Raw genomic sequence first — 25,278 nt, 5'->3', positions numbered from 1 at the left:
CACCTAACGTCAGCAGCTCCTCACAGAGCTCTGTGGCTCTTTGGTGCTGCTTAGTTGCCTTTAAAGGACTGAAACAGATAAAGATTCAGATAAGAAAATAAAACACACGTTGATGAATACCCCTTTAAAACTCAGCACAATTACCAGAAAAGAATCAGTTTATCTCAGAAAGCATAGAACACCAATGAGTAGAGGTTTATGTCAGTGGAAAGAGCTCGTTAATTTACCTGCCCCCAATTTTTTTCTCTATATTCTTCATCCTTTAACAAACAACTACCATTGAAACACACACACACAAATAAATACACCATAACCAAGAAGTTTATCCCATGAATGCAAAGATGGTTCAATTTATCAGATAAATTGAAAGAAAAAAAAATTAAGTGATTATCTCCATATCACTAAAAAAAAAAAAAACCTTTAACAAAATTTAACACCTATTCTTGAGGGTTTTTTTTTTTAAACCACGAAAATAAAAATTGATGTATACTTTTAACATGATAAAACTATATAAATCTCAGCCCTAAAGCCGATATCTGAGTGACTGGAGAATCACTAGAGGCTGCCGCACTCAGGTCAGGAACAAGACAAAGATAACCACTACCGCCACTAAATATTAACACTGAATCCAAGCTATCGGCCAATCAGACAAGAAAACAGAGATGTAAGAACAATCAGACTATCTCTGTTTGCACGTGTTGATAACAACAAACCTGGAAAACCCAAAAGGATCAATGATAAAAGCTGATGAACAACCAGTGAAAGAATTTAGTAAAATAGCAGACTATAGAATCGACATAAAATAGCCATCGCAAAAGTTTGACAGTACACTCTGGGAATATGGAAAAACAGGCATTGTTCCATTGTTAGTAGAAATGCAAAAGTACACCACCTGTGTGAGGAAATAAGATAATATCCAAAAAAATTACACACTTATTTACTCTGTGGTCCAACAATCCCATTTTAGGTATCTATCCCAGAGAAGGATTGACAAAAACTGATTTGTAAGTACTCAGAATAGGAATTGATGGATAATTTTTTAACATGATACATTACATAAACCAAGGCCAGATATTGTGACAGATACACCGGGCTATCAGTCCCTTCAAAATACAACAACATATCTGTAACAACAAAAGACTGGAAAACAACCCAAATGTCCAGCAACATGGGACTGATTAAACCATGATACATCCATAGAATGGAACACTCTGTAGCTCTAAATGAGGAATGAAGAATAGTACCTCTATTACCATATGGAGTGAGCTCTAAGATATGTTTTAAGTTGAAAAAAGCAAAGTGGACAAAAGTGTACATGGCACACTACCATTCATCTAAGAAAAGGAAATGGGATAAATGAATGTGTGTGTGTGTGTGTAGTTTATTACATACATAGGTAACTTTTTAGATGGAAGGACAAACCAAAAGAACTTTGAAAACATGGAACATCTATAGGAGAAAAAGTAAGTAGAGTAAATGAGACAAAGCTGGATACCAGACTTCTATGAATACACCTTATTTTGTACATTTGACTTTGGAACCATGTAAACATTTTACTTAATTATAAAACAAGGGCTATAGCCATGAGTGTAGTATTATTCCCCATGTGATCCTGTTTTTAAGGCTGCGAACAAACCTGCGTGGGCTCAGGAATCAACAGAACCGACAAGCCAGTTCTGGCCGGTGAGCCAACTTAGGGAGAGGTGCGCTGGGCCAAGCCGGAGGAAGGGAATGCGCGCCAAGGAGAGACCGTAACACGGGGCTTACCTCAACCTTGCTCTCGGCTTCATGATCAGCAGCTGAGAAATACATGACCTCCTGAACTTCATCCCTGGGCCGAGCTGAATTTTTCCCAAACACCACCAGCCCGTCCTTAGCACGCGGTGGGAAGGCCACGAAGCAGTAACTTGGAGGAGGGGCAGCCATCCTGCAAAGAGAGAGAGAATGCCAGGGGCGGCCTGGAAGCAGCTGTGACGTGGGACATTCCAACAGTGAGTTCTTCAAACACACTGCACCAGTGAACATCGTCTTCGTATTGAACTGTGTGCAGCTAGCGCATTAAGAGACGCCAGCGGGGGGGCGCCTGGGGGGCTCAGTCGTTAAGCGTCTGCCTTCGGCTCAGGTCATGACCCCAGGGTCCTGGGATCGAGCCCCGCATCGGGCTCCCTGCTCGGCGGGGAGCCTGCTTCTCCCTCTCCCCCTCCCCCTGCTTGTGTTCCTGCTGTCGCTCTCTCTCTCTGTCAAATAAATAAATAAAGTCTTTAAAAAAAAAAAAAAAAAGAGATGCCAGCTGGCACGTGAAGCTGGGTGTCCGGAGTAGAATTACAGAGCCACCGAGACCAGATAGTGTTTAGTACTCCATGGGAGTAAACGAGCTCAGATTTGCCACAAACTGCAGTCAGGGGCAGCCAAAAGTTCAATGACGTAACAGAAAAGAAAGGAGGTTATTGTTCCCGGCAGAAAACACAAACAGACTGCAATCTGTCACAGTAATAGAAAAATAAATAAATACACTTGTGACAGTGTCCCATGCAAGTGTCTCGGATCTAGAGTTGTGTGGATTCCACCTAATGGATTTGGGGGTAGTGATGGGGAAATGGGTCTAGAGAGAAAGTGAAAGATACTCCCCCTATTTTATATATTTTTGCTCTACCTCAATGACATGACGCTCGGGGATCTCTTGGTTTTCCTCCAACCTCTTCAGTGCTCCTGGGCTGGCTCGTTCTCTTCGACCTGGCCACTGAGCTTCCTCACTGCTTTACTCCTCTTTCCTCATTTCACGCTCCTTTCTCTCTGGGAAAGCTCATCCATGCCCATTGGTCACTCATGTGGCTGTGACCTACACAGTCAATCCCAGCTCAGTTCTCTCCTGGAGCTCTGAACCCATAGATCCAAATGCCTTCCTGATACCCAAAGCTGATTTCATCTTCTCCCCCAAACATCCAGAACTCAAAAACTATCTTTATCATCTGCTTCTCTGTTACCTAGCATACCACCAAATTCCACCTGTAGACTTGATCTTCTAAATCCCTTTGGAAACTCGCCACTTCTCCCCATCTCTGCTACCACCACTCTGCACCAAGCCGCCATGTCTAGCCTGGATCCCACGGTAGTCTCTTAAGGGGTTACTGCATAATCACTATTATTCTCCCTCCAAAACACTGGCACATGGCAGCCAAAGCGATCTTTTTAAAAGAAAGATTTGATCATGTTAGTCTTGTCACTCTGCTTAAAATCCTTCAGAGGTTTCCCATGGTTCTTAAAATAAAGACCAAAATCTGATCAAGCTCATGCCTCCTCCCCAACCTCACCTCCTGCCACTTACCATTCCACACTCTCAACTGCAGCACCCAGGCCTTTTTCCAGCCCCTCTGATCCTCACAGGGCCTTTGCACATGCTTCACTCCTATCTCTGAGCACTCCTCTCTCTGTTCCCTATACCAAAACCATTTTTCCTAGTTAACCCACCCTCAAGTACCAGCTCAAACATCAGTCGAATTTACGTCACCATACTGTATGCTCTCATAGAATCCCACCTTTTTCCTTAATAGCAAATCCCAATCTGAAATATTTGTGTGATGATTTTATTACCAACAATCAATACTTGGTCTTTCCCCCCAAAGTCTAAGTTATATGAAGGGGAGAGGACCATGTCTCTTTTGTACACCACTGTAAACCCAGCTATACACAAGGTCTTCTGCAAGGTAGCTTTTCAAAAAATAATAAACAAGTGCTCTTTTCTTCTTTCTTAAAACTGAAGCCAACCATGCCTCTGTACCCGGGTAGAATGCCCTGCCCTTAGTCTGTGCATATCCTTCAGGATCTGATTCAAAATCCCTTTCTTTCAGGACGCCTTCTATAAAGGAATCTGCCATTTTCTCAGCATCCATATGCACTAAAGCATCCAGTTTGTTCTAGGATGATGTGCATTTGTTTCTTGTAAATGTACTGCTTCAAATGTTTCAAATAAAGATCCCTGAGGGCAGGGCCCAGACCACCCAACTACAGCAGCCCCTTTCCCAACCCCCTATTATGGGCACTCAACAAACATTATCTATTAAACCAACTATCATTTTTGTGTCATCAGTTATCCGACTTAGGTGTGTTTTATTTTACGATTCCAAAATATGAATGAGAAGGAAAGCAACATTCTCAGCAAAGCCACTTGGGTTCAAAACTCACCCTCACCACCTACTACTGTGTGACCTTGAGCAAGTCACTTCACCTCTCTGGGCCTAGGTTTTCTCTTTGGCAAATGTTTGGCCCCAGCCCGTAAGTTTATCATCAGTATCAGATGACATGATGCTTGAGAACAGATTTTGCAAACTGCGGAGGCTACATGAGTATAAGATATTTTATTTGGGTTCAGACTGTTCAAACAGAGCAGCATCTCAACATTTTTACAGGGCAGGCAACCAAAACCAAAACATCTCATTCATAACTGGAGCAGTTATCATTCTGAGTTTGGAACCATTTTTTTGAGGGGCCCTATTGCTATGTCTGCATCCAGCCTGCTTCATGTTAGTCTGCCCCCGCACACACACATTGTGCAGGGCGGGCCCCTCCCAGGGTCCTGAAAAGCGGGGGAGCCCAGAGCTCTGAAAATCACTCCCCCTCTCAGCTCAGAAAAATCTCCCCCCGCCTTTGTGAGAAAGAAAAGGCAGGAAGCTCAAGAAACTCCAGTTCCTTCTCCCATTATCCTTTCCTATTTCCACAAAAACGCCATTATCTTCAGACTTGAGGGGTAGGAAGCGATCAACCAAGACTCTGCATGTGTAAGAAAAACCTAGAATAATTATAAGATAAAATGCATTAATAGCGAGTTCCTAGAATTTCAGGGTGGGAAGAATTGCTGGCTGAGCCAGATAAAGTGAAAATCCAGACAATAAGGTGGAGAAAGGGTACATTCACCTGTGTCTGTCTGCCTCCCATGTGTGATAGGACTTCCCTTCCTTCTCCATCATTGGGTCATTTCAAAAGTGCTGGTGTCTCATCTATGAGCAGAACCTTACTTTACTTGGCCCTTAAAAATAGTAGCAATCCACTGGTCTTGCATTTATGAGATATATCTATAGAAAATAAATAAAAGTCGCAGGGTTTTTGACTAGCACCTATTCTATTCTTCAGCCAGGACATCTGCCTGGTTAGCAAGTCATATGAATCACGTGATCATGATCTGGATGTAGGCAATAGAAGCCCAGGGATATGTGGGCCCAGGGAGGCTGGCTTTTCCATTGCATCTTGAGAAAGACTGGGAATACCAGAAGGGAGCAGAATTTTAATGTCTATTTTTTTTAATGCTAAATGAACTAGCAAACTGTGTAACATAACCAGTAGCAAACTAGCCAAGGATAATTGTCCCTTTATTTTTCCTGGATCACCATTCTAGACACTGACTAGCCTCAGAGATGACTTGGATCCTTTTCTACTCTCTAGATCAGTGCTGTCCCAAAGAACTTTCTATCTTGATGGAAATGTTTGATCTCCACTGACCAATATGGTGGCCATTAGCCTCATGCAGCTATTAAAGTATAGTTAGTACAATTAAGGAACTAAATTATTATTATAAACTGTAACTAGCTTAAATTTAAATAGCCACACATAGGTAGTAGGAATGCTATTGGACAGAGCAGCATTACAACTTCCCAATAAGCCCGGAAATGAAGATTTTCATATGAAGCCTTCCAATGATCCCCAAAGTGTTTCTTTGTGAAGCCCTCCACATATTCTAATGACAAAATATGCTACCATCTATAAAACTGAATTAGCAAAGAGGAGGTAATACACTTCCAGAAGACTGAAAACAAATGTTAGGAAGTAGCTACTAACTCACCAGGTGGACTGAGTTTAAGTAAGCTCTTTTCTCCAAAAGCTAAAGGTAATCATAGCCCTGGATGCCAATTCCATCTCTCTTGATGTGAGTCTCATATTCCTAACTCTGAATACACCATGAGCATGTTCCCCATCGCTGCCTGCAAATCTTCGGGGTACCTCTCCAGTCGATTCCACTCTTTACCTCCTAAATGAACTTTTGAGACCTTCACTTCTCGCCAAACCTCCACCTACCTCCTCTAAGTGGACATCTCACCTCCTCCTGCACAAAGAAGAAATGGCCAGGGGAGGGAGACTGTTTCAGAGGTACGATAAGCAGCTTTGAAGGTCCTGTGGCTGGAGGAAGGGCAAGCAGCCAATAAATCAAAAAGCCAATGCAGCTGAGGCCAGAGAGAATGGGGAAGAGGCTGGAGAAGCAGGTAGACAGGCCGGTCCACGTTAAGCCTTGCAGACCACCGCAAGGGCTGTAGCGTCTATCCCGTGATAGACATGGAGGTCTAACCCCACTGAAGGCTTTTAAGTCAAGTATTAGGTAGGGACTGGAGCCGGTGCACAGAGAGAACTTTTCAAAGAAGGTGGCTTTGAGAGAGAAGAGACAGCTCATTAGATGTAAGTGAAGGGGTCAACAAGTAATTGTATTTCTATGTATCTACCCTAAGAAAAGATCAGGAACATGGACAAGTTTCATGCACAAAAATGTTTATCACAGTGGTATTTATACAGATGGAAAACTGAAACTTAATCGTCCAGCATCAGAGTAATAGCTTAAAAATTCATGCTACATCAATGCTATAAAACCATTAAAAACATTTGCAGAGAATTTTTAATGGCATGGAGAAATGGCTGGGAAGGAAGATCCAAAATGAATTACTTTAATTATGTAAAAATACACATAGAAAAGACTACAAGGAAATGTGCCCAAAATATTAACAGTGGTAGCCTGACCACTGAATTCTAATTTTTTCATATTTTCCTTTGATTTCCAATTTCCCTACAAGTATTTATACTTACATAAACACAAAAATGATTTTTTTCAAATAAATGTAGTGGATAGCACCAATTTGGGAATTTTATTTTTTTTTTAAAGATTATTTATTTGACACAAAGAGAGACAGATAGAGAGCACAAGCAGGGGGAGCAGCAGAGGGAGAGAGAGAAGCAGGCTCTCCGCTGATCAGGGAGCCCGACGCGGGGCTCGATCCCAGGATCTCGACATCATGACCTGAGCCGAAGGCAGACGCTTAACCAACTGAGCCACCCAGGTGCCCCGGGAATTTTATTTTTTTTAAAGATTTATTTCTTTATTTGACAGAGAGAGAGAGAGAGAGAGATAGGGAGGGGCAGAGGGAGAAGGAGAGAGAGAATCCTCAAGCAGACTCCCTGCTGAGAGCGAAGCCCAACGAGGGGCAGGACCCAGGACCCTGAGATCATGACCTGACCTGAAATCAAGAGTCAGACACTCAACCAACTGAGCCAGCCAGGCCCCTGGAATTTTATTTTAAAGAAAACGCTTTGGCTCTACTTCTATGTCCTCATACATCTAAAGTTTCAAAACTGACCAATTCTTATGAGTTATAGTTAGGATGACACTTGCTATTGAGCTCTAATTGACATACATTATATTAGCTTCAGGTGCATAATGATTCAGTATTTGGATACATTGATTCAGTATTTGGATACATTGCAGAATGATCACAGTATGTCTAGTTAACATCCATCACCACACATAGTTATAGAATGATTTTGCTTGTGATGAGAACTTTTAAGATCTACTCCGTTAGCAAGTTTCAAATATGCAATATAGTACTATTAACTATAGTCACCATTCAGTGCCTGACATCCCCCAAGACTTATTTATTTTGTAAGTGGAAGTTTGCGCCTTTTGGCCACCTTCAGTCATTTTGTCCATCCCTCACCCCCCCAAGGATGAAATTTTTTATTCAGCATTATTACAGTTATTCTCTGATACTTTCTTCTACTTTTTTCTACAGCCTGCCTACTTCAGTGTTGCTAAAGGAGTAATTTTCATTACTATTATGCACACAAAGGGCGGGCAGGCCTCTAACAGCGCTATCTCCTCTATTAAGGCGGGAAAAAAAAAAAAATAGGCCCTTCAGGAAGTCAATTCTCTGCTGACCCCAAGATGCAATGCTTCTGAAAGTGATTCAGGGAAACTCCATTTTGTTCCTATTATCTGTCAAAATACTAGTTACCATATCAGATAGTTACACTACAAAAGAAAAAAGAAGCCTGACAAGTTGACACATCTATATACTGTATAAAACATGCATTTTGAAATCTTTGTTTACAAGATTTTTATAAATTATTAAATTGTTCATGCATGACACCAGAAACTAAGATCTTTTTCCTCCCTTTCCCTCATTAACCTGATACAGTATTATGATGCGATATCCTCCTCCACAAAGAAAAGTAAGCTAAAATTCAATGAACTCCCAATCGCACATGCTAATATAGAAACTTACTGCATGAAAAAGTGTTCACTGTTTATATTTGGCTTTGGAAAACACAGTATGACCATTTGATAACGGATTTTCTATCATAATACTCTCTACTTAAACCAGCATTAAAATGAGTAGACAGAACTCACTCAGAAATAAAGCTATGATCGATAGCTTTTTAAAAAACTTGCTTGTTTGGGGCACCTGGGTGGCTCAGTCATTTAAGCGTCTGCCTTCAGCTAAGGTCATGATCCCGGGGTCCTGGGCCCCAGCTCAGTGGGGAGACTGCTTCTCACCCTCCCTCCCATTGCTTGTGCTCTCTCTTGTGCTCTCTGGCTCTCTCTCAAATAAATAAAATCTTAAAAGAAAAAAACCCAAAACAAAAACTTGCTTGTTTTGAGATGCAATTCGTAAGCCATTTTCTGAGTCATGGGGACCTGAGGAGCGGGTGGGGAGCAGCATTACACTCCAGGCCTGAAATGGAACCTAGGTGGATTTAAAACCGTGTTTTCCAAACTGCATGTTGTGGCCCTTTTCAGGGTTACGAAATCATTTCAGTGGATAGGATCAGCGGTTTTTTTTGAATAGGCAAGCATTTTTTTAATAAAGGAATACAGGCAGCACACTTAATAAGGGTAAGTGTTGTTACAAGAACCTTTAAGTTCGGGTATATACACATACACATGTAAGTGTGTGCACGTACTGAGTTGAGATACAACATCTCTCTTACTGTGGGTCTCATGCAAAAATCTTTAAAAGCAACAGCTTAAAGGGTAGGTCTACTGAATAAGGCTTCTTTGTGATAAATACCAATTAGGATTCTTGCCAAGTTAGCGATAAACTAATAGTCCCCATTCATGAAACACTCCAATTCAACTCCCATAGATGGTTAAACTGACAGACATTTCCTAAGATGTACTTGCTAAGAATATTTTAAAGTACATTTATCTGTAACCTGTACTGTATATTTTCTCAAACTGGATTATTTTTCACGTTCTATGCTGCTGGAAGACTGGAGGCTGGGAGAAGGATGTGAGTGGCAAATATTAAAACATCAGGTAGCCAGTATTGTTTCTGTGGTGGAGAAAAGGAGTCAGATTATTCACCAGTTGGAATGGTAAGAAAAATTCCTTCTCCCAGCCCCCCCCCTCCAGCCACATCTCTGTATGAGCCGCCCGGCTTCCTTTAGATGAGCCCTGTCCAGGAGAAATTTCTGCAATAATGGAAATGTTCTTTGTCTGTGCTGTCCAATACAGTGGCCACTAGCCCGATGGGGCTACTGAGTACTTCAAATATGGCTAGTGCACATGAGGAGCTGAATTTTTAATTAATTTAAAATTAAAGAGGTAACATTATACTAAGTGAAATAAGCCAACCACACAAAAACAAATACTGTATAATCTCACTTCTTTGAGGCTGCTACAGTAGTCACATTCATAGAGACAGAAAGTAGAAAGGTGGTTGCCAGGGGCCGGGGTGGGGAGGGGGAATGGGCATTGTTGTTTAACGGGGACAGAGTTTCAGCTTTGCAAGCCAAAAAAGTTCTGGAGGTTGGTTGCACAACAATGTGAATATACTTAACAAAACTAAACTGTGTACTTAAAAACTGTCGTTAAGATGATAAATTTATGTTATGTGAATTTCACCACACTTAAAATTTTTTTTTTAATTAAACAGCCACATATGGCTAGAGGCGGCGGAACCGCAACCCCACAGCTTTAGAGATGGTGCTGTCCGCTGTGGTGATGTCCCCCTACGCTCTTTCTAACCACCACTGTCCTCCTTATCAAGCTGCTTTCAGGAGTCGCGGCTCCTCATGGGAACAAGATGTTCAAGCATCCCCGGGGCTCCCTGCACAGAGGCTGGATCTTCACGCTCTGGCTGGTGACTGCAGGCTGCGTGCAGGCTTGCAGGGCTGGAGCTTGGTACCCCTGTAACTAGGAGACCACTTACAGAATGTCTAGACAAGGAGGCAGGAAGCCGCAAGCGAGAGAAGGTCTTTGTCCTCAAGTCCAGTGAGTTGTTATTGCAGGGCATGAATGCTCTGCGCCTGAGTCGAGCAGGGGTTTTCTTTGCCTGACTGCCAAACCGTCTTGCCCTTTTATCTCCGTGAAGCTCCCGAGGGTCTGTCCCTCATCAGTCACCTTACCCAATAAGAAGAAACCCTTCAATTGCCTGAGAGGAAGAAAATGACTGTCTCTATAAGCTAGAGGCTTATTAACTGTCTCGCAAGGAACTGTGACAAAGTGCTTTTACTTGCACACAAAAATGAAACCCAAATGTCCAACAAGGCTTCCTTACTCTGCAAGCTCCCAGTTTTACCAAGCGGACTGGGTAAGCTTAAATCCAGGGTGTGTGAATTACCAGCTTCCAGAAAAGCCAGGGAGACATTATTTTATACTATTTATTGATAAATTCATTTAATTATTGACATTCCTGCTGAAGTGAAAACAGGATAAAGGGTAGTCACTTACGACTTGGTTTTTCTGTCGTAGATCTACTGTTGGGATTGTAAAGAATATATAAGGTGTTTGGGAAAGGAATTATCTAACTAGAAATTGGATGTAAATGCTAACTGAAACCGATGAAAGGGTCCTCAGAGGGTGCCTGGGTGGCTCAGATGGTTAAGCGTCTGCCTTCAGCTCAGGTCATGATCCCAGGGTCCTGGGATCCAGTCCCGCATCGGGCTCCTGGCTCAGTGGGGAGCCTGCTTCTCCCTCTCCCTCTGCCTCTCCCCCTGCTCATGCTCTCTCTCTCTCTGTATCTCTGTGTGTCAAATGAATAAATAAAATCTTAAAAAAAAAAGTTTTTAAAAAAAGGGTCCTCAAGCTCTGCCTCAAAGAAAGAAAGATCCTACTAAGTGTTTTGTTGAAAGCTCAAGATAGTAGAGCATAAGGCTTTGGGAGCCCACAGCCAGGGAATTCCAGTTTCTAATACTCAATGCCTTGAATGAGGAGCTATTTCACAGAAGAAAGACCACACAGGGTAGTAAGTAAGTAAGCAGGCTTTGGAGTCAACCTAGGTTCGAATCTCAGACCCATCACCTTTCCATGACAGGATAATGATGAGGCTGTGGTGAGGCGAAAATGAGCTGAAACTTGCAAATATGTACCAAGTACTCAGAATACCATCCGGAACACAGTAAGGACTCAGTCCTCAAGAGGATGAGAAAAGGTACGTGAGGAGCGCTGTTCCTTTGTCAAGGTCTGATCTGTTCAGACTTCAGAAATTGGCTTTTTCCTTGACGTATCTAAATGCTCTGTCACCTTTTGAAGATTTGGTTCATTGTCACTTGATGTCTTGGCCCCTTCTCTAATTTCAGGGGCAACACCTCCCTGTGACAGTTAACTGCCTTGGTCATCAGCACAGTCTTCAGCTGACATACCTCTGAGCAGCATGAGGTGGGACAGGGGTGGCAGGCTGCACGGTGGTTTGGTTTGGCCCACAATGTTGTCCTAGGTAGTGTTTTTTAAAATCTGAATTAGCAGCTAGCATTTTTATATCTAGAGCTTTTTCATAGAAATTCAGATACTTGACTTCAGAAAACTCAAAAGATCTGGCAACACTGCGTCCACATTCCTGCATGACATCAAGACTGGAGCTGAGTAGGGGCTCCTCCCCACAGTCCCCTCCACGCCCTGACACTGAGGCCAAAGACAGTGCCACCTAGCCTCATCCTAGGGCTATTGCTTTTCTCGTTCTTTCTTTTCTCAGTGTTGGGTCAGCTGTACTCATTTACCATGCCTACTTGGCCCTGCAGCCCCGTGTGTACAGAAGCAAGAGAATGATACACTTTAAGACAAACAGACTCTTGCTCATATCTGACTCCACCCGCCATCTGCAAGAAATAGGCAGGTTATGAACTCTCTGCACCAGAATTTCCACATGTGAAAATGGAACTAATCCCCCATACACAACATAGCACTTGCATTTATGTGAGAGCATATGGAAAGCACCAGGTCCTGTGGCTGTATACAGTGGGCGATTAATAAATGTTTACTTTCCTCCCTCTTACTCACTGGTGATGGTTTGCCATCATTAACACCAATCCCTACTATGGCTCCTCACCCTTTCTCACCAACAGTTTACACCTGGCACATCAGACACATGGTCCAAAGTGTAACTAAAATGTGCATAAAGAATCAAACTGGAGTGATAGAGCCTCCAGATCTTAACCATCGGTTTACAGAGAATGCAGATGACACCAGAGAGAGGCAATCAGGAAAGTCTAGACTGGGAGAAACTATAGGACAAATCTGATTTCTTCAGTAACAACAACAAAACCTGCAAGGAAAGAAAGATTAAGAGACAAAGTTACTTAAGATATATATCAGCCAACTGCATGGAATTTATTTGGATCCTGATTTAAATAAACGATACAAAAACTTTATAAGACAGCTGGGGAAATGTGAACACTGATTGAATATTCGATAATATGGAGGAATTCTTGTTTTAGATATTCTGACATTATGGTTATGTCTGAAAAAAGAGCCCGTATCTTTTAGAGATACATAGTGGAATATTTCCATGTGAAATGATATAATGAAAGTAATCCAGTGTGGGAAGAAACAGTGAAAGTCCAGATGAGACAAGTTTGGCTATGTAATAAAAATGGCTGAAGTTGGGTAATGGGTACACAGTGGTTTAATATACTGTTCTATACTGTATATGCTTGTAATTTTCTATAATAAATAACTTTTTAAAGCAAAGCACACGAGGGGTGCCTGGATGGGTCAGTTGGTTAAGCATGTGACTTTTGATTTCGGCTCAGGTCATGATCTCAGGGTCCTCTCTCTCTCTCCTCTTCCGAAATTAAAAAATAAATTTTTAAAAAATAAATAAAATAAAATAAAGCACAGCACATGATGAGATGTTCAAATTTCTTTTAAGGTTAGAAATAGCACTGGACTGATCTAATACGGGGAATGTTTTCTTGGAGTTATTACTCGTAACTTGTTTGGGGCTTAGATACCTCTTTGAGGGAGGATTATTGGAGTAGGGGGATGGAGAGGGATCTTAGTTTGGTTTGGTATGTTAGTGCAATGGGGAAAAAGGTGAGCCTCTGGTTCCCACTACCCTGCCGTATCTCTTTCCCTCAAGTTTCAAGATACCTGTCTCTGCTCATCAGACTGTAATTCCCATGAAGGCAAGAACTCTTACATAAACCCTTACTTCCCTGGCACCTAGCGCACAGACTGGCACATAATAAGACCCTGAAAAATGTTTGTTGAATAAATGAAGGGGAAGGGACATATCTATATTTTACTTTCAATGAGAGAAAAAGAGCAGGAAAATCTCATTTTGCCAACGGGCTCCCATGCTGTGGTTCCATGCATGGTACTCATATTTGACCACGCATCAAAATCATCTGGAGAGTTTGTTAAAATGGCAGATTCCTAGGCACACCCTCCTTGTAGATTCTGTTCAGTACATCTAGGCTGAGATTACAGGCAGGAGATTTCTAACAAATGCCCAGGTGATTCTGACGCAGCCAGTTTAGACTGGTATACAATACCCACAAGTGCAGGTTATTTAACCTCTTTGCTCCTCAAAAGCATTACTCATTCTTTCTGCCTGGCTCTTTGACTGTGGAAATTTGCAGCACACACGTAACAGTACTATGAACCCCCTCAAGGCATCCACCAGCCTCAAAGGCCATCAACTTTCTGCCTTCTTCTTTCTCAATTTTATTTTTAAGGAAACCATTTAATTTTAATTGAATGTTGCTCAATTCAGCAACAGCACTGGCAGCAATACTCTCTGCCTTCAGGACAAAGGAGGGTGAAACCCATCTCTGGTTAACTTGAGAAAGCAGGGTTTTCTTTTCCCTAATATGACAAATGGAGGAGTAGGAGGCTATGCTTTCCTGGTCTCTAGCTTTAACACAGGGAAATCAGAGTGCATGATCATCAGGAAGATTTGGATTGTTAATTGTTATTTCAATGTTTTGCATTTTTACTACTTTAAGGAAGTAAAGTTTCATCCAACTCTTTAAAAATGCCTTAAAAAAAAAAAAGTTCTTCATTGAACAGATCCAAGATTGGGCAACTATCATGACTCCTCTGCCTTGGATAGAAAGTGAGAATTTGAGCCAGAAAAAAAAGAAGAGTTAAATATAATCTCAAGTAGCTGAATATTTCTAAATCAGTAAGACGGCTAAGAAATATCCTCTGTATACTTTTTTCTTAATGATTGAAATGATCACAAACTTAGTCGTTACTCATTCCAAACATACTATAATAAAGGTTATTGGCTAGAAGAAATGAAAAGAGTGTCTATTTAAAAACTGCAAAACTGGGGTGCCTGGGTGGCTCAGTCAGTTAAGGGTCTGACTCTTGGTTTCGGCTCAGGTCATGATCTCAGGGTCATGAGATCGAGCCCAGTGTTGGGCTCCATGCTGGGCATGGAGTCTGCCTGAGATTCTTTCTCTCAGGGTGCCTGGGTGGCTCAGTCAGTTGGGCATCAGACTCTTTGTTTCAGCTGGGGTTGTGATCTCGGGGTTGTGGGATCGGGCCCCACGTCAGGCTCTGCACTGGGCCCGGAGACTCTCTCTCCCTCTCCCTCTGCCTCTCCTTCTACCCTGCCCCCCATTCTTGCACTCTATCTCTCTCAAATAATAAATAAATAAATCTTAAAAAAAAAAAAAAAGATTCTCGTCCACTGCCCCTCCCCACCCCGCTCGCAATTTTAAATAAATAAAAATTGTAAAACCAAAATTCCAGGTAATTAATGACTATTCAACTTCATCATAACCCCTGATAATTTAATGGGCCCTGCTGCTTCATTCGCCTCCCCCAAAATACAGCATTTAGATGACAATAAGAATCAAAAAACAAAACAAAACAAACATATGATATGTAATTGGCTATCTATACATATCATGGAAAGCTGGAAAATATATAAAACACAGAGTCAACCTGGTGAAATGAAAAGAGGTCACACAAATTAAATATGGTATCATTCAAATTATGTATATTATCTAAATAGATGATGCAAAAAGATCATAAGGAAATGCAACAAAATTTTTAAGAGTGATAGTATCTCTGGGTTGCAGAATCACGATTTCTTAACCTCCATATATTCAGGTATTTTCAAATTTCCCAAAGCACAGAATTTGTAATGAAAATATTTAAAAAGAAAAAAAAAAAAGAAAAGGAAGAGTTGCAATCAAAATAATCTATTATCCTAACTCACTGCAGGTAATAAATATAGTCTTGCAATAGGGCAGAGACCCGGGAATTGGGGAGAACCGTATAACTCAGTCATGGCAAATGAACTCATGTTTACCTTTGGGCCAAATCTGATTCTGCTTCATTTGCAATATATGGTCACAATGAGAAATATGAGTAAGGCCAAATGTCTAACTTAATGATTCATGTGATAAACTAAGGAAACGTAGAGAGAGCTTTCTATATATAGTCAAATGGAATGCTGTACATCAAAATCTGCATTTATTCATAGAATAAGTTAAGTGGTAAATGGTCACTTCACAAAAGTATTCTTCACATCACTCCAGGAATTTCTCTATAAGGCAAAATATTCTAATATGATGTTTTCCAACTTATAAATGTCAAAAACTTTTCATGGAAACCCCCACATAACAGTCATTGTAGTTGGCTTTGGTAACACTTCCAATGGGTTTGCATGTACTAAATGGCAAGAGAATCCTATACTATTTGAAAAACAGTAGTGCAGATATATATGGTCATTATTTAGTTTGTGTACATTCAAGGTTGGGACACATGTGAATTTAAGGACCATCTGCAAAAACTCCACCACACCCAGTGGTCTGTCCATCACTCTGGGGTATTTAAAATATGGTATCACTTACAAGAAAACTCAGGGCTGCAAGATTGGCAACTATCATGACTCCTCTACCTTGGATAGAAAGTGAGAATTTGAGCCAGAAAAAAGAAGAGCCTTTTTAGGGATTTTATTAGAGTGAAGGAAAGAAGAGAGATTAGTTGAATGGCATCCATTTCTCATGCATATAACAATTTTTTTTAATTGCAGGAAAGAGTAGATAAATAGCACAAGCAAGATTAATTTTCCACTCAAGCTTGCCAAATTAGAAAAATATAGTCATATCAAGTTCATTGTAAGGAAGATGTTTTCCAATATGTGGCAGGTTGGAAGACATTTTCCATCTTTCACAGTAACACAAAGAAAGCAAACGACTTGTATCACATTAATGATACAGGTTAGACTGTGCAGTTAAGTTAATCTCTCGAAGAGGTTACATTATAGCTTCTTAAGAAAGGATCAGGCAGGCCCCACTTCCACGCACAGTTGCTCCACTTACTAAATTCTTCATCTATAAAGTGTAGCCATGATGTCCACCACGAACTATTATGGGGATTAAATGAGATAATACATATAGCATATACAGAATACAGAAACACTCAAGTCTTGCTCCTTTAACTTGTTCTAAAAAAAACAAAGTTCTTGAGACATAATGATAATGGAGATAAAGGAAGAATGTGTTTGAGGTAGGCAGGTACGTGGTTAGCTGCCAAAAGCATTCTCTGTGGGAAAGATCTGGAAGCTACTAAGCAAGCCACATCTAGGGCCCTTTCATTTCCTTCTGTTCTCGTTTCTGACATTGCTGCCATGGTGTCCACCAATTTGGCAAGGTTGCTTTGAATTATGACCTTCCTATTCCCACCATCTGCTTTCGTCTCCCATCTAAATAATGCATTGTCTATTCTGATCTTTTCCCACGAATGTGATTTGATACGTACCTGTTAACTCTGCAAACCGGGATTTCAAAAACTCTTCTCAATCATTCTTAAAATGTTGATTCACATTCTGTCCCTGTAAAAAATTGGCTAACAATTCATTTCCTACAGAAGAAATAAAGTAGTAAGACTTAAATCTTGCTGGTAACCAGAGGATAACTTTATTACGTCTGGCAAAATTTGACTTAAAAACTACTTTGTAAATACCCATTAATGCTAGAGCCATTTGCTGTGTTTTACCATTAGAAAATGTATCCCATTTTATTATCAAAATAAACCTGTATTCGTATATGTGAATATATGCATGTATATATGTATATACATATATGTATGTGTATTCATACATTTATGTAAATATAACTATATACAAAAGGGGGGGAGAAAGAGAGAAAAGAACCTTGAAGGATTAATGGATTAATATCTAACTGAGAACTGGCAGTGAAAGTAAGGATGGGATACAGAGACAGAAGCTTTAAATTTTACTTTATCTAGTTATGTCATTTTAAATTTATAGCAAGCTCATATTACTTTATTGGGTTTTTAATTATTTAAAAAATCCGATTCCTTTAGTGCTTAAGAAAGACATTTTAAGACATTTCATTTAATTCTTTTAGGTCACTAGGGCACTTCTAAGTGCAATTTTAAAAATACACTAAGGTTTTACTTTGAGAGGAGAAAAAGATATTCAGAGGAGCCTCTGATCACTACCTTACTTTAATAGAACTTTTAAGAAGTCAGATCAATTACCAATACGTATTTTGAGCCCCTAACCACCTACAAGCACCTTGTTCAACCAAAGAGAAAATGGAACTAAAACGATGTTTTCAAGGTCTTTACCACCTAGAAGAGGTGCTCATGAACACAACCAAGAGAGAAGGGCAGCAACCCAACTTAAAATAATGATTGGAAATGCTTATAGGAGCTTTCAAGGATATGTAGCTCACCTTAGGGGAGTATATTAAGCACTGGGAGATTTAGGCTAACTATTAAGAACAGAAGAAGGGAACATTAACCTGTCTCTGCTTCAGGTGAAGCTCAAGCTGGTTAGCCCTCAGCCCCCTCCCCTCCCAGTCACCCTGACTGAGTGACCTCACATTCCATCCAGTTCAGCTCACCACCATCCTAAACATGGGGAGCTTCTAGAAGAGGGTGTGATTAATGCTTACGTCACTCTTGCTTTCTTGGATGGCAGGTTGCTCCTCCGTCCCAAAGGAAATGGGACATGTGATCTTAGCCATCTCTTTCACTACAAGAGCTTTGTAACCATCCTTAAGAGTTGCTGAGAAGACCATTCCATATAAGGCCCAGACTGGGGGTAAGGATGACAGTGAGGGTAGAAGAGACCCACAGAACGATGGGAGAGGATGTGCCTATCCTTGGTACAGGGCAGGAACAAAGTGCTAGAGGGTTGTGGCTCATCTACCTCAGAGACAAAGCAAGTACAGATCCTACCTCACCCCCAATAACTGTCTTTTACATTTCTTAGCTCTTCCATCCATTTCTTTCCCAAGTTCCATTGAACTTTTTAAAAATTTGGCAAAATGTTTCCAGAGTCTCTCTGGACCTATGATCCAAAAATGATACTGGCTTTATAGATTCATTTGACAGGAGTAACTAAAATAATTAAAATCACAAAATCTTACATTATTATACATAATAATGTAAAACATGTAAAATCTTACAATCCTAAATATTACTATTATTCTTAAGAGTATGAAGCATTCACTATGTGCTTAGTAACATGCTAAGCAATATATATAAATCTATATAATATATAAATAATACAATAATTTAATCCTTATAATAACCACATCACAAAGGTATCATTATTCCCCCCTTTTTTAAAGATTTTATTCATTTATTTGAGAGAGAGAGAGCACATGCATGAGTGGGGAGAGGTGCAGAGGGGAAGGGAGAAACAGGCTCCCTGCTGAGTGCGGAGCCCAACACAGGACTGGATCCCAGAACTCTGAGATAGTGACCTGAGCCCACTTAACTGACTGAGCTACCCAGGAGACGCTTATTATCCCCTTTTTAAAGATGAGAAAATTGAGATCAAGAGTGGTTAAGTCTTGTCCGGAGTCATATAACAAGAAAGTAGGAGAGAGAGAACCCAGACTCCAGAATGCCCTAACCATCCCAACTCTACCTGCCATCCAAAGGCTGGAAGCATGTCTGTTGGTGTGAGCTTCTAAGCCTATCACTGGCGTTCTGTAGTTTTCTTTATAGGGCTTCTGCCCATTTTCTGATAAGTTTACTAGAGAGAGATGTACAACTCCTCGATGAAGAAAACTGTAAGGCTTTACGGGGACATAGAAGATCTGAAGGGCAGGGAGAGATGACTGGGCTTTGCTGGGAAGATCCAATGCTATATGGAGGTGTCAGTCTTCCCTACAGTAATCCATGGAGTCACTAGGCAGCAATCAATCTTGGATACAACCTGACCAAAAATGATCCTGAAGCTCATCTAGAAAGGATGTGGGACAAGCCAAGAAGTTTCATAAATGAAAACTAATGAGGAAAAAGTAGCCCTGCATGGTATTAAACCATGTTATGAAGTTTCAGTAATTACAACAGTTCAATACTGACACAAGAATAGACAGATTAACAGAGTAGACACTACTGAAATATACCCATATAATGTAGGAAATTAGTGTACGATGAAGGCTGAATTTGAAGGCAAGGTGAAAGGATGTCTTGAACAATAAATGTTGTTGGGATAATTAACTATTTGGGATGGGGAAAGCAGGGGAGAAATCTGTGCAGATCCCCAACTCACTCTTAATCCCCCCCAAAATATTATTACTCAAAATTTTTAATTTTTAGAACACATATTGGTAGAACCAGAGGAAGGCTGGTCTTTTTGTTGTTGTTGTCCTCGTATGCACATATGTAGAAGTAAAAGTGATCTCAGGGTGTAGTGTTGTAATAAAGCAATATAAATTCTAATAAACCCTTATGTTTTAATATGCCATATCTCATTCCACGGAAATCACCTAACAAGTTGGTGGACAGCTCTTGTTCATCCCATTTTAAAAAGAAGGAGACTGAGAAGCATCTTGACGAATGACTTGCTCAAGGTCACACCCTTAATTAGAGGCAGAACCAGAGCTTGGACCCTGAATGAGATGTGTTCATCTCATTTTGATGTGTTAGATATATTTGTGAAACCAGACATCTCAGACTTGGAAGTTACTTTCCAGTTGTGTCCATGCTGCCTTTCTACCACTCTGGTTCCTGTCCTACCACCACAACCCCTGCCAACCACAATTCCATTGACTTCAAACCCTGGATAACTGCACACTCTGCTTTTTCCACCTCAGAAGTCTCATAACTCAGCAGCCCTAGCACACTTCATACTCATGCTCTCCAACTACCAAGGGTCCCTGAGCACTCCCTCCTGGTAGTCCTTCTCCATCCACTCTGTCTCCCTCCAGCTTCTGTTCAAGTGTCTCTCTCCTTACACACCCAGTTCTGTGCACAGTACCACACACCTCAACCAACCTCCACTCTCTGTTAATGATCTAGACCAATACAGTCTAATGAAAGATAGATGCAAACCACATCATGTAATCTTATGTTTTCTAGGAGCCACATCTAAAAAAATAAAGAGAAACTGGTGAAACTATTGTTAATAATATATTCTATGCAAACTGAATATATCTAAAATATTACTTCAATATATAATCAATACACAAATTATTAATGAGGTATTTTAAATTCTTTTTTTTCATACAAATTTTGAAATCTGGGGGTAGTTCACACATCTCGGTTGGACTAGCCACATTTCAAGTGCTCAAGAGCCCCATGCGGGTAGTGGCTACTGGCTATTGAATTGGACAGCACAGACGTAGGCTCTCATTCCAATGAAAATGGCCCCAAACTTTCCTAAGGACTGATTATTGCTGGATGAAGAGATCATGGGTGACTTTCTAAAAATAACTTTGGATTATTGTTCTCCAACAAACACAAATTGCACATGGGTAAGTATTTCCAAACCTTGTGATTTTAAATATCTTTGGCATATCAGGGGAATTTAAGTGAATGAATCTTCACATTCATGTCCTAATGCAAGTTCTTTTTTATTTTTTATTTTTTTTCCAGTTCTTTTTAAACAGCATGTGTGGCATCATCATCAGTCTTCCCTTGCACATAATCACCCATACCTAGCTCCCATCCGCTTCACCATTGCAAATTATTCTTCTATTCCCTGCAACCTGCGCACCTTCTCCTTCTACAGATCACTGGGCTGAAGAAATGGAATGCCCAGAAGAAATATTTTGTATCCTCACCACTTCTGCGCAAATATTAACCCATGCACACTTTCCAGTTTGGCTTTAGTAGATCTGTGGTTACTGGTATATGACCAAGAGAATTCAAATTAAATTCTAGAAAAAGCCTCTCTATCCAGTGCTGCTTCAAAGTTATTTTAAATAGGTTCCTGGGGCGCCTGGGTGGCTCAGTCGTTAAGCGTCTGCCTTCGGCTCAGGTCATGATCCCAGGGTCCTGGGATCGAGCCCCACATCGGGCTCCCTGCTCAGCGGGAAGCCTGCTTGTCCCTCTCCCACTGCCCCTGCTTGTGTTCCCTCTCTCGCTTTAAAATCTTGAAAAAAAAAAAAAAAAGGTTCCTTGTTTACCTTTTACATACTCAAAAGCTATTACATATCCCACTTGGTTTCTTTTAAAAAGAAATTGACCTAATGATTCTCCACAAACACAAGCCACCCATTTTTTAATCAAAGGATGTGTTTTTCACCTTAAAGAATATGACTAAAATTATGTTTTTGGTGCTTAAATATAGAAGCAGTCTAGTCACTGGAAAATGTGGATATGAGGTGCACACAGTTTAAGAAGTTAAATGGTTTGGGGGCGCCTGGGTGGCTCAGCCGGTTAAGCGTCTGCCTTTGGGTCCTGGGATCCAGTCCGGCATCTCATCAGGCTCCCTGCTCAACGGGGGGCATGCTTCTCACTCTCCCTCTGCTATTCCCTCTGCTTGTGCACGCTCTCTCTCTCTCTCTCTCTCAAATAAATAAATTAATTAAATCTTTAAAAAGAAGTTAAATGGTTCTGAATTTGGAAACTAAGATGTAGTCACTTACTTTAAATACCCATTGATTTTTAAATTCATGTTACAGTTTGCTTTTGAATTGCTCTGTTTGCCATCCTCATAATGACAGGTTTGTCCCTTTTACCCAGGCTGTGAAAGGTAGCATGTGGAACCCTGACCTGGGCAGTTACGAGACCTGGATTTCGATCCTCACTGCCAGTTGCCAACCAGCTGTATGACCTTGGGTGCTGCCCAGTCACCCGGCTGGATTCAGCCTCCCAGGCTGTAAAAAGGGGGTTGACAGCAGAGTGCTTCCAGCTCGCCATTCCTGACCATAGCACTGATCATCCTCTATTCCATTATCCCTGAAACACTTGCCTCCTCATGCATCTCCCCCTTCCTAAATGAGGAGATGGCTGGCAGACAGCAGCAAAACCAGAAAGAAAGGCTGTTAAAAAAAAAAAATCCTAGGGCGCCTGGGTGGCTCAGTCGTTAAGCGTCTGCCTTCGGCTCAGGTCATGATCCCGGGGTCCTGGGATCGAGTCCCGCATCGGGCTCCCTGCTCCGCGGGAAGCCTGCTTCTCCCTCTCCTACTCCCCCTGCTTGTGTTCCTGCTCTCACTATGTCTCTCTCTGTCAAATAAATAAACAAAATCTTTAAAGAAAAAAAAAAATCCTAAAATGAGTCACCTTTCAAGAATTTATCATTCTCTGATGCCTGGGTGCTTGATCATGGAGCTATATCAGTTCTTCCATTGAAACTTGCTCTAAGAACCTGGTATTTGTTATGTACTGTTCTCGGGTGATGTTTACACTAGACACTCATTTCTTTTTTTTTTTTTAAAGATTTTATTTATTTATTTGACAGACAGAGACACAGCGAGAGAGGGAACACAAGCAGGGGGAGGGGGAGAGGGAGAAGCAGGCTTCCCGTGGAGCAGGGAGCCCAATGATGCGTGGCTCGATCCCAGGACCCCGGGATCATGACCTGAACTGAAGGCAAACGCTTAAGGACTGAGCCACCCAGGAGCCCCGACAATCATTTCTTTTAAGAGCCACTCGTAGGTATAAAATAAACAGAAGTTATGCATCAAACAGACACAAGCAGCCACATAAATCATCCTTAGTGGAGCCTGGAGAAAATCAGATCAAAATCACAGAGAATTCTAATTAGGTCTTACACCAGCTTTCAATAAATTAGAGAAGATAATTACAGCTCCCCAAACTTCCCACTTCACCTCCCCACGACCCTACTGCCCCCTAAAATCTAGCCTGCTGCAAGAATCACTCCCTACCTCTTAGGACCAGCGGCAGCAACACCCAGGACAGCCTTCCTGCTGCCGATTTCCTCACCAAGGCTTAAGTCAGGGGGCAGCTGATGTTAGCTGTGGTTTGTACGGCTTCCGCCTGGCCTGGTTTTTTTCATGCTGCCATTTTGAATTAACATAGGTTTCCTCTGCAACCCATGGCATCTTCTGGTCAGGCTTGGAACACAGTTGGCGCGCACACACACACACACACACACACACACACCGGGGAAGCTGGACACAAGTGTAATTCGAGACAATCGCAAGTCAGAATTAAATAGCAAATCCAGAAAGCCCATATGTAAAACCCTACCAACTCAGTTTTGAGTCAGAGCGAATGACAGCTTCCTTAGATGCACTTGGGTTTAATGGAGATTTTAAAGCCCTAAATCCGAGTTCTCGTCAATTCCCTAAAAGTTCAAGCTTCCCCCCTGTTTTGCAGACCACACTAGTCTCAGACCTCAGCAGTGATGACGCCAAATAATCAGCGCCCGGACATTCAAGCGAACCGAGGACTGAAGTGCATAATCATAGGAGAAATGCACGAGTACCTTCTACCAGTAAGTGTCCTGGCGCCATGGCGTACCTGTCCTGGCACCCCCCACACACACCCAAGAACCTCCCCGAGTGTGGCTGGGGGCGGGGAGGGGGGGGGTTGTTGTGTCAAGTCCTGCAGCCCGCATAGACGACAGCAACAGCCCTTAGGGGAGGGCAGTCCCCTGGTCAGGATTCGCGATCGCAAACCGGATGGACGTAGGCGCAGAGCCAGGTCAAGGACAGCGGGCCCCACCAGGCAGCCATGTTCGCGCTACCCGGGTGGCAGGTGCGCTACCTCCCGGCAAGGTGTCAGGCCCACTCCACCACCAGCAATGCCACCACCGAGCGAGCTGCGAACCCCGGGAGCAGCCCGAGAGGTGGCGGGGTTGGGAGAGGGGCACAGGCACACACGCCAGCGGGGCAGCAACTTGGCTACCAGGAAATGGAAACACAGGAAAAGCACCCGGAGGTCAGGGCAAAGGATGGGGTTGGGGTGTACAGCGGGGAGACGGGCTCAAACCAGGCGGCAGTGCCCGCGCCCCGGGGTGGGGCGTCCCTCTCCTGCGCCCCTTCAACCTACTAGCCCGAGTCACCGCCACCCGGGCCGAAGCCACCTCTCCCCCGTTCCCCCAGAGACCCCAGTCTGCCCTAGCCACCACCCGCCGGGTTTCGGCCCGGGGTAGCGCTCCCCGCGGGTTCGGAGGGACAGGGGTTGGCAACGAGGCACAGGGGACGGCGATGGCGGACGCGGCTGAAACGCTCGGGGAGAAGCGGCTGAGGACGCGCCGCGCTCCCAGCCGTGCCCGCCGCGGCTCACCTGCGGGGCGGCGGGCTCCGGGCTCGGCTCTGCGGTGCTGATGCTGCGGCCGCCGAGGGTGCGGGTGCTGCCGCGGCGACGATTACTGCGGCGACATCGGGGGCTGCAGCTGCAGTGGCGGAGGCGACCGTCGGGAGCTTCCCCCTCCCCAGACTCCCGGCGCTCGGGCCCTCCGCCCCCTACGAACAGCTGGCCCGGCTCACGTGACCGCGGGGCCCACCCCCGCCTCCCCCACCCGGGCCCCGGGGCCGCGCCGCACCCGCAGCGTCTGGGCGCCGGGGCTGCAGCGCCGCCCTTGGCCTGGTAGGGGACGGCGCCTGGGAGCAGGGGAGCGGCCGAGAGGACGACTGTCGCCGCGGAAAGTAGCTCCCTCTTGGCTCGATTTTTAGTTCTTGGTCACGGCCGATTTTTAGTTCTTGGTCACGGCCGGGATTGCGGCTCTCTCGAAAGGGAGAGCTCGGCCTTTACGGAGCCGGGCCCCACTTCCTCCGCTCGCACTCCCGAACTCCGCAGTAGGCTTGCCACGTGCGGGCCTCGGTGCC

General features: G+C 42.8%; 1 protein-coding gene across 1 annotated transcript in view; it reads right to left on the bottom strand.

Moving 5' to 3' along the window:
• The window catches only part of SCRN1 (secernin 1), a 61,533-nt gene extending 36,580 nt beyond the window's left edge, over window positions 1-24,953 (bottom strand). Inside the window, exons 1-2 of the mRNA XM_032401858.1 lie at window positions 24,737-24,953; window positions 1,768-1,927 (exon numbers count right to left, since the gene is read on the bottom strand). Of these exons, the coding sequence (XP_032257749.1) occupies window positions 1,768-1,926 (159 nt within the window). The 5' untranslated portion in view covers window position 1,927; window positions 24,737-24,953. The remainder of the gene's footprint in view (window positions 1-1,767; window positions 1,928-24,736) is intronic.
• Window positions 24,954-25,278: the final 325 nt, after the last annotated feature.

This window comes from Phoca vitulina, unplaced genomic scaffold, assembly GCF_004348235.1.
Source record: "Phoca vitulina isolate PV1807 unplaced genomic scaffold, GSC_HSeal_1.0 scaffold4, whole genome shotgun sequence".
Lineage (NCBI taxonomy): Eukaryota > Metazoa > Chordata > Mammalia > Carnivora > Phocidae > Phoca > Phoca vitulina.
Note: the sequence above shows the minus strand (reverse complement) of the source record. Positions and strands in the feature narration are given on the sequence as shown.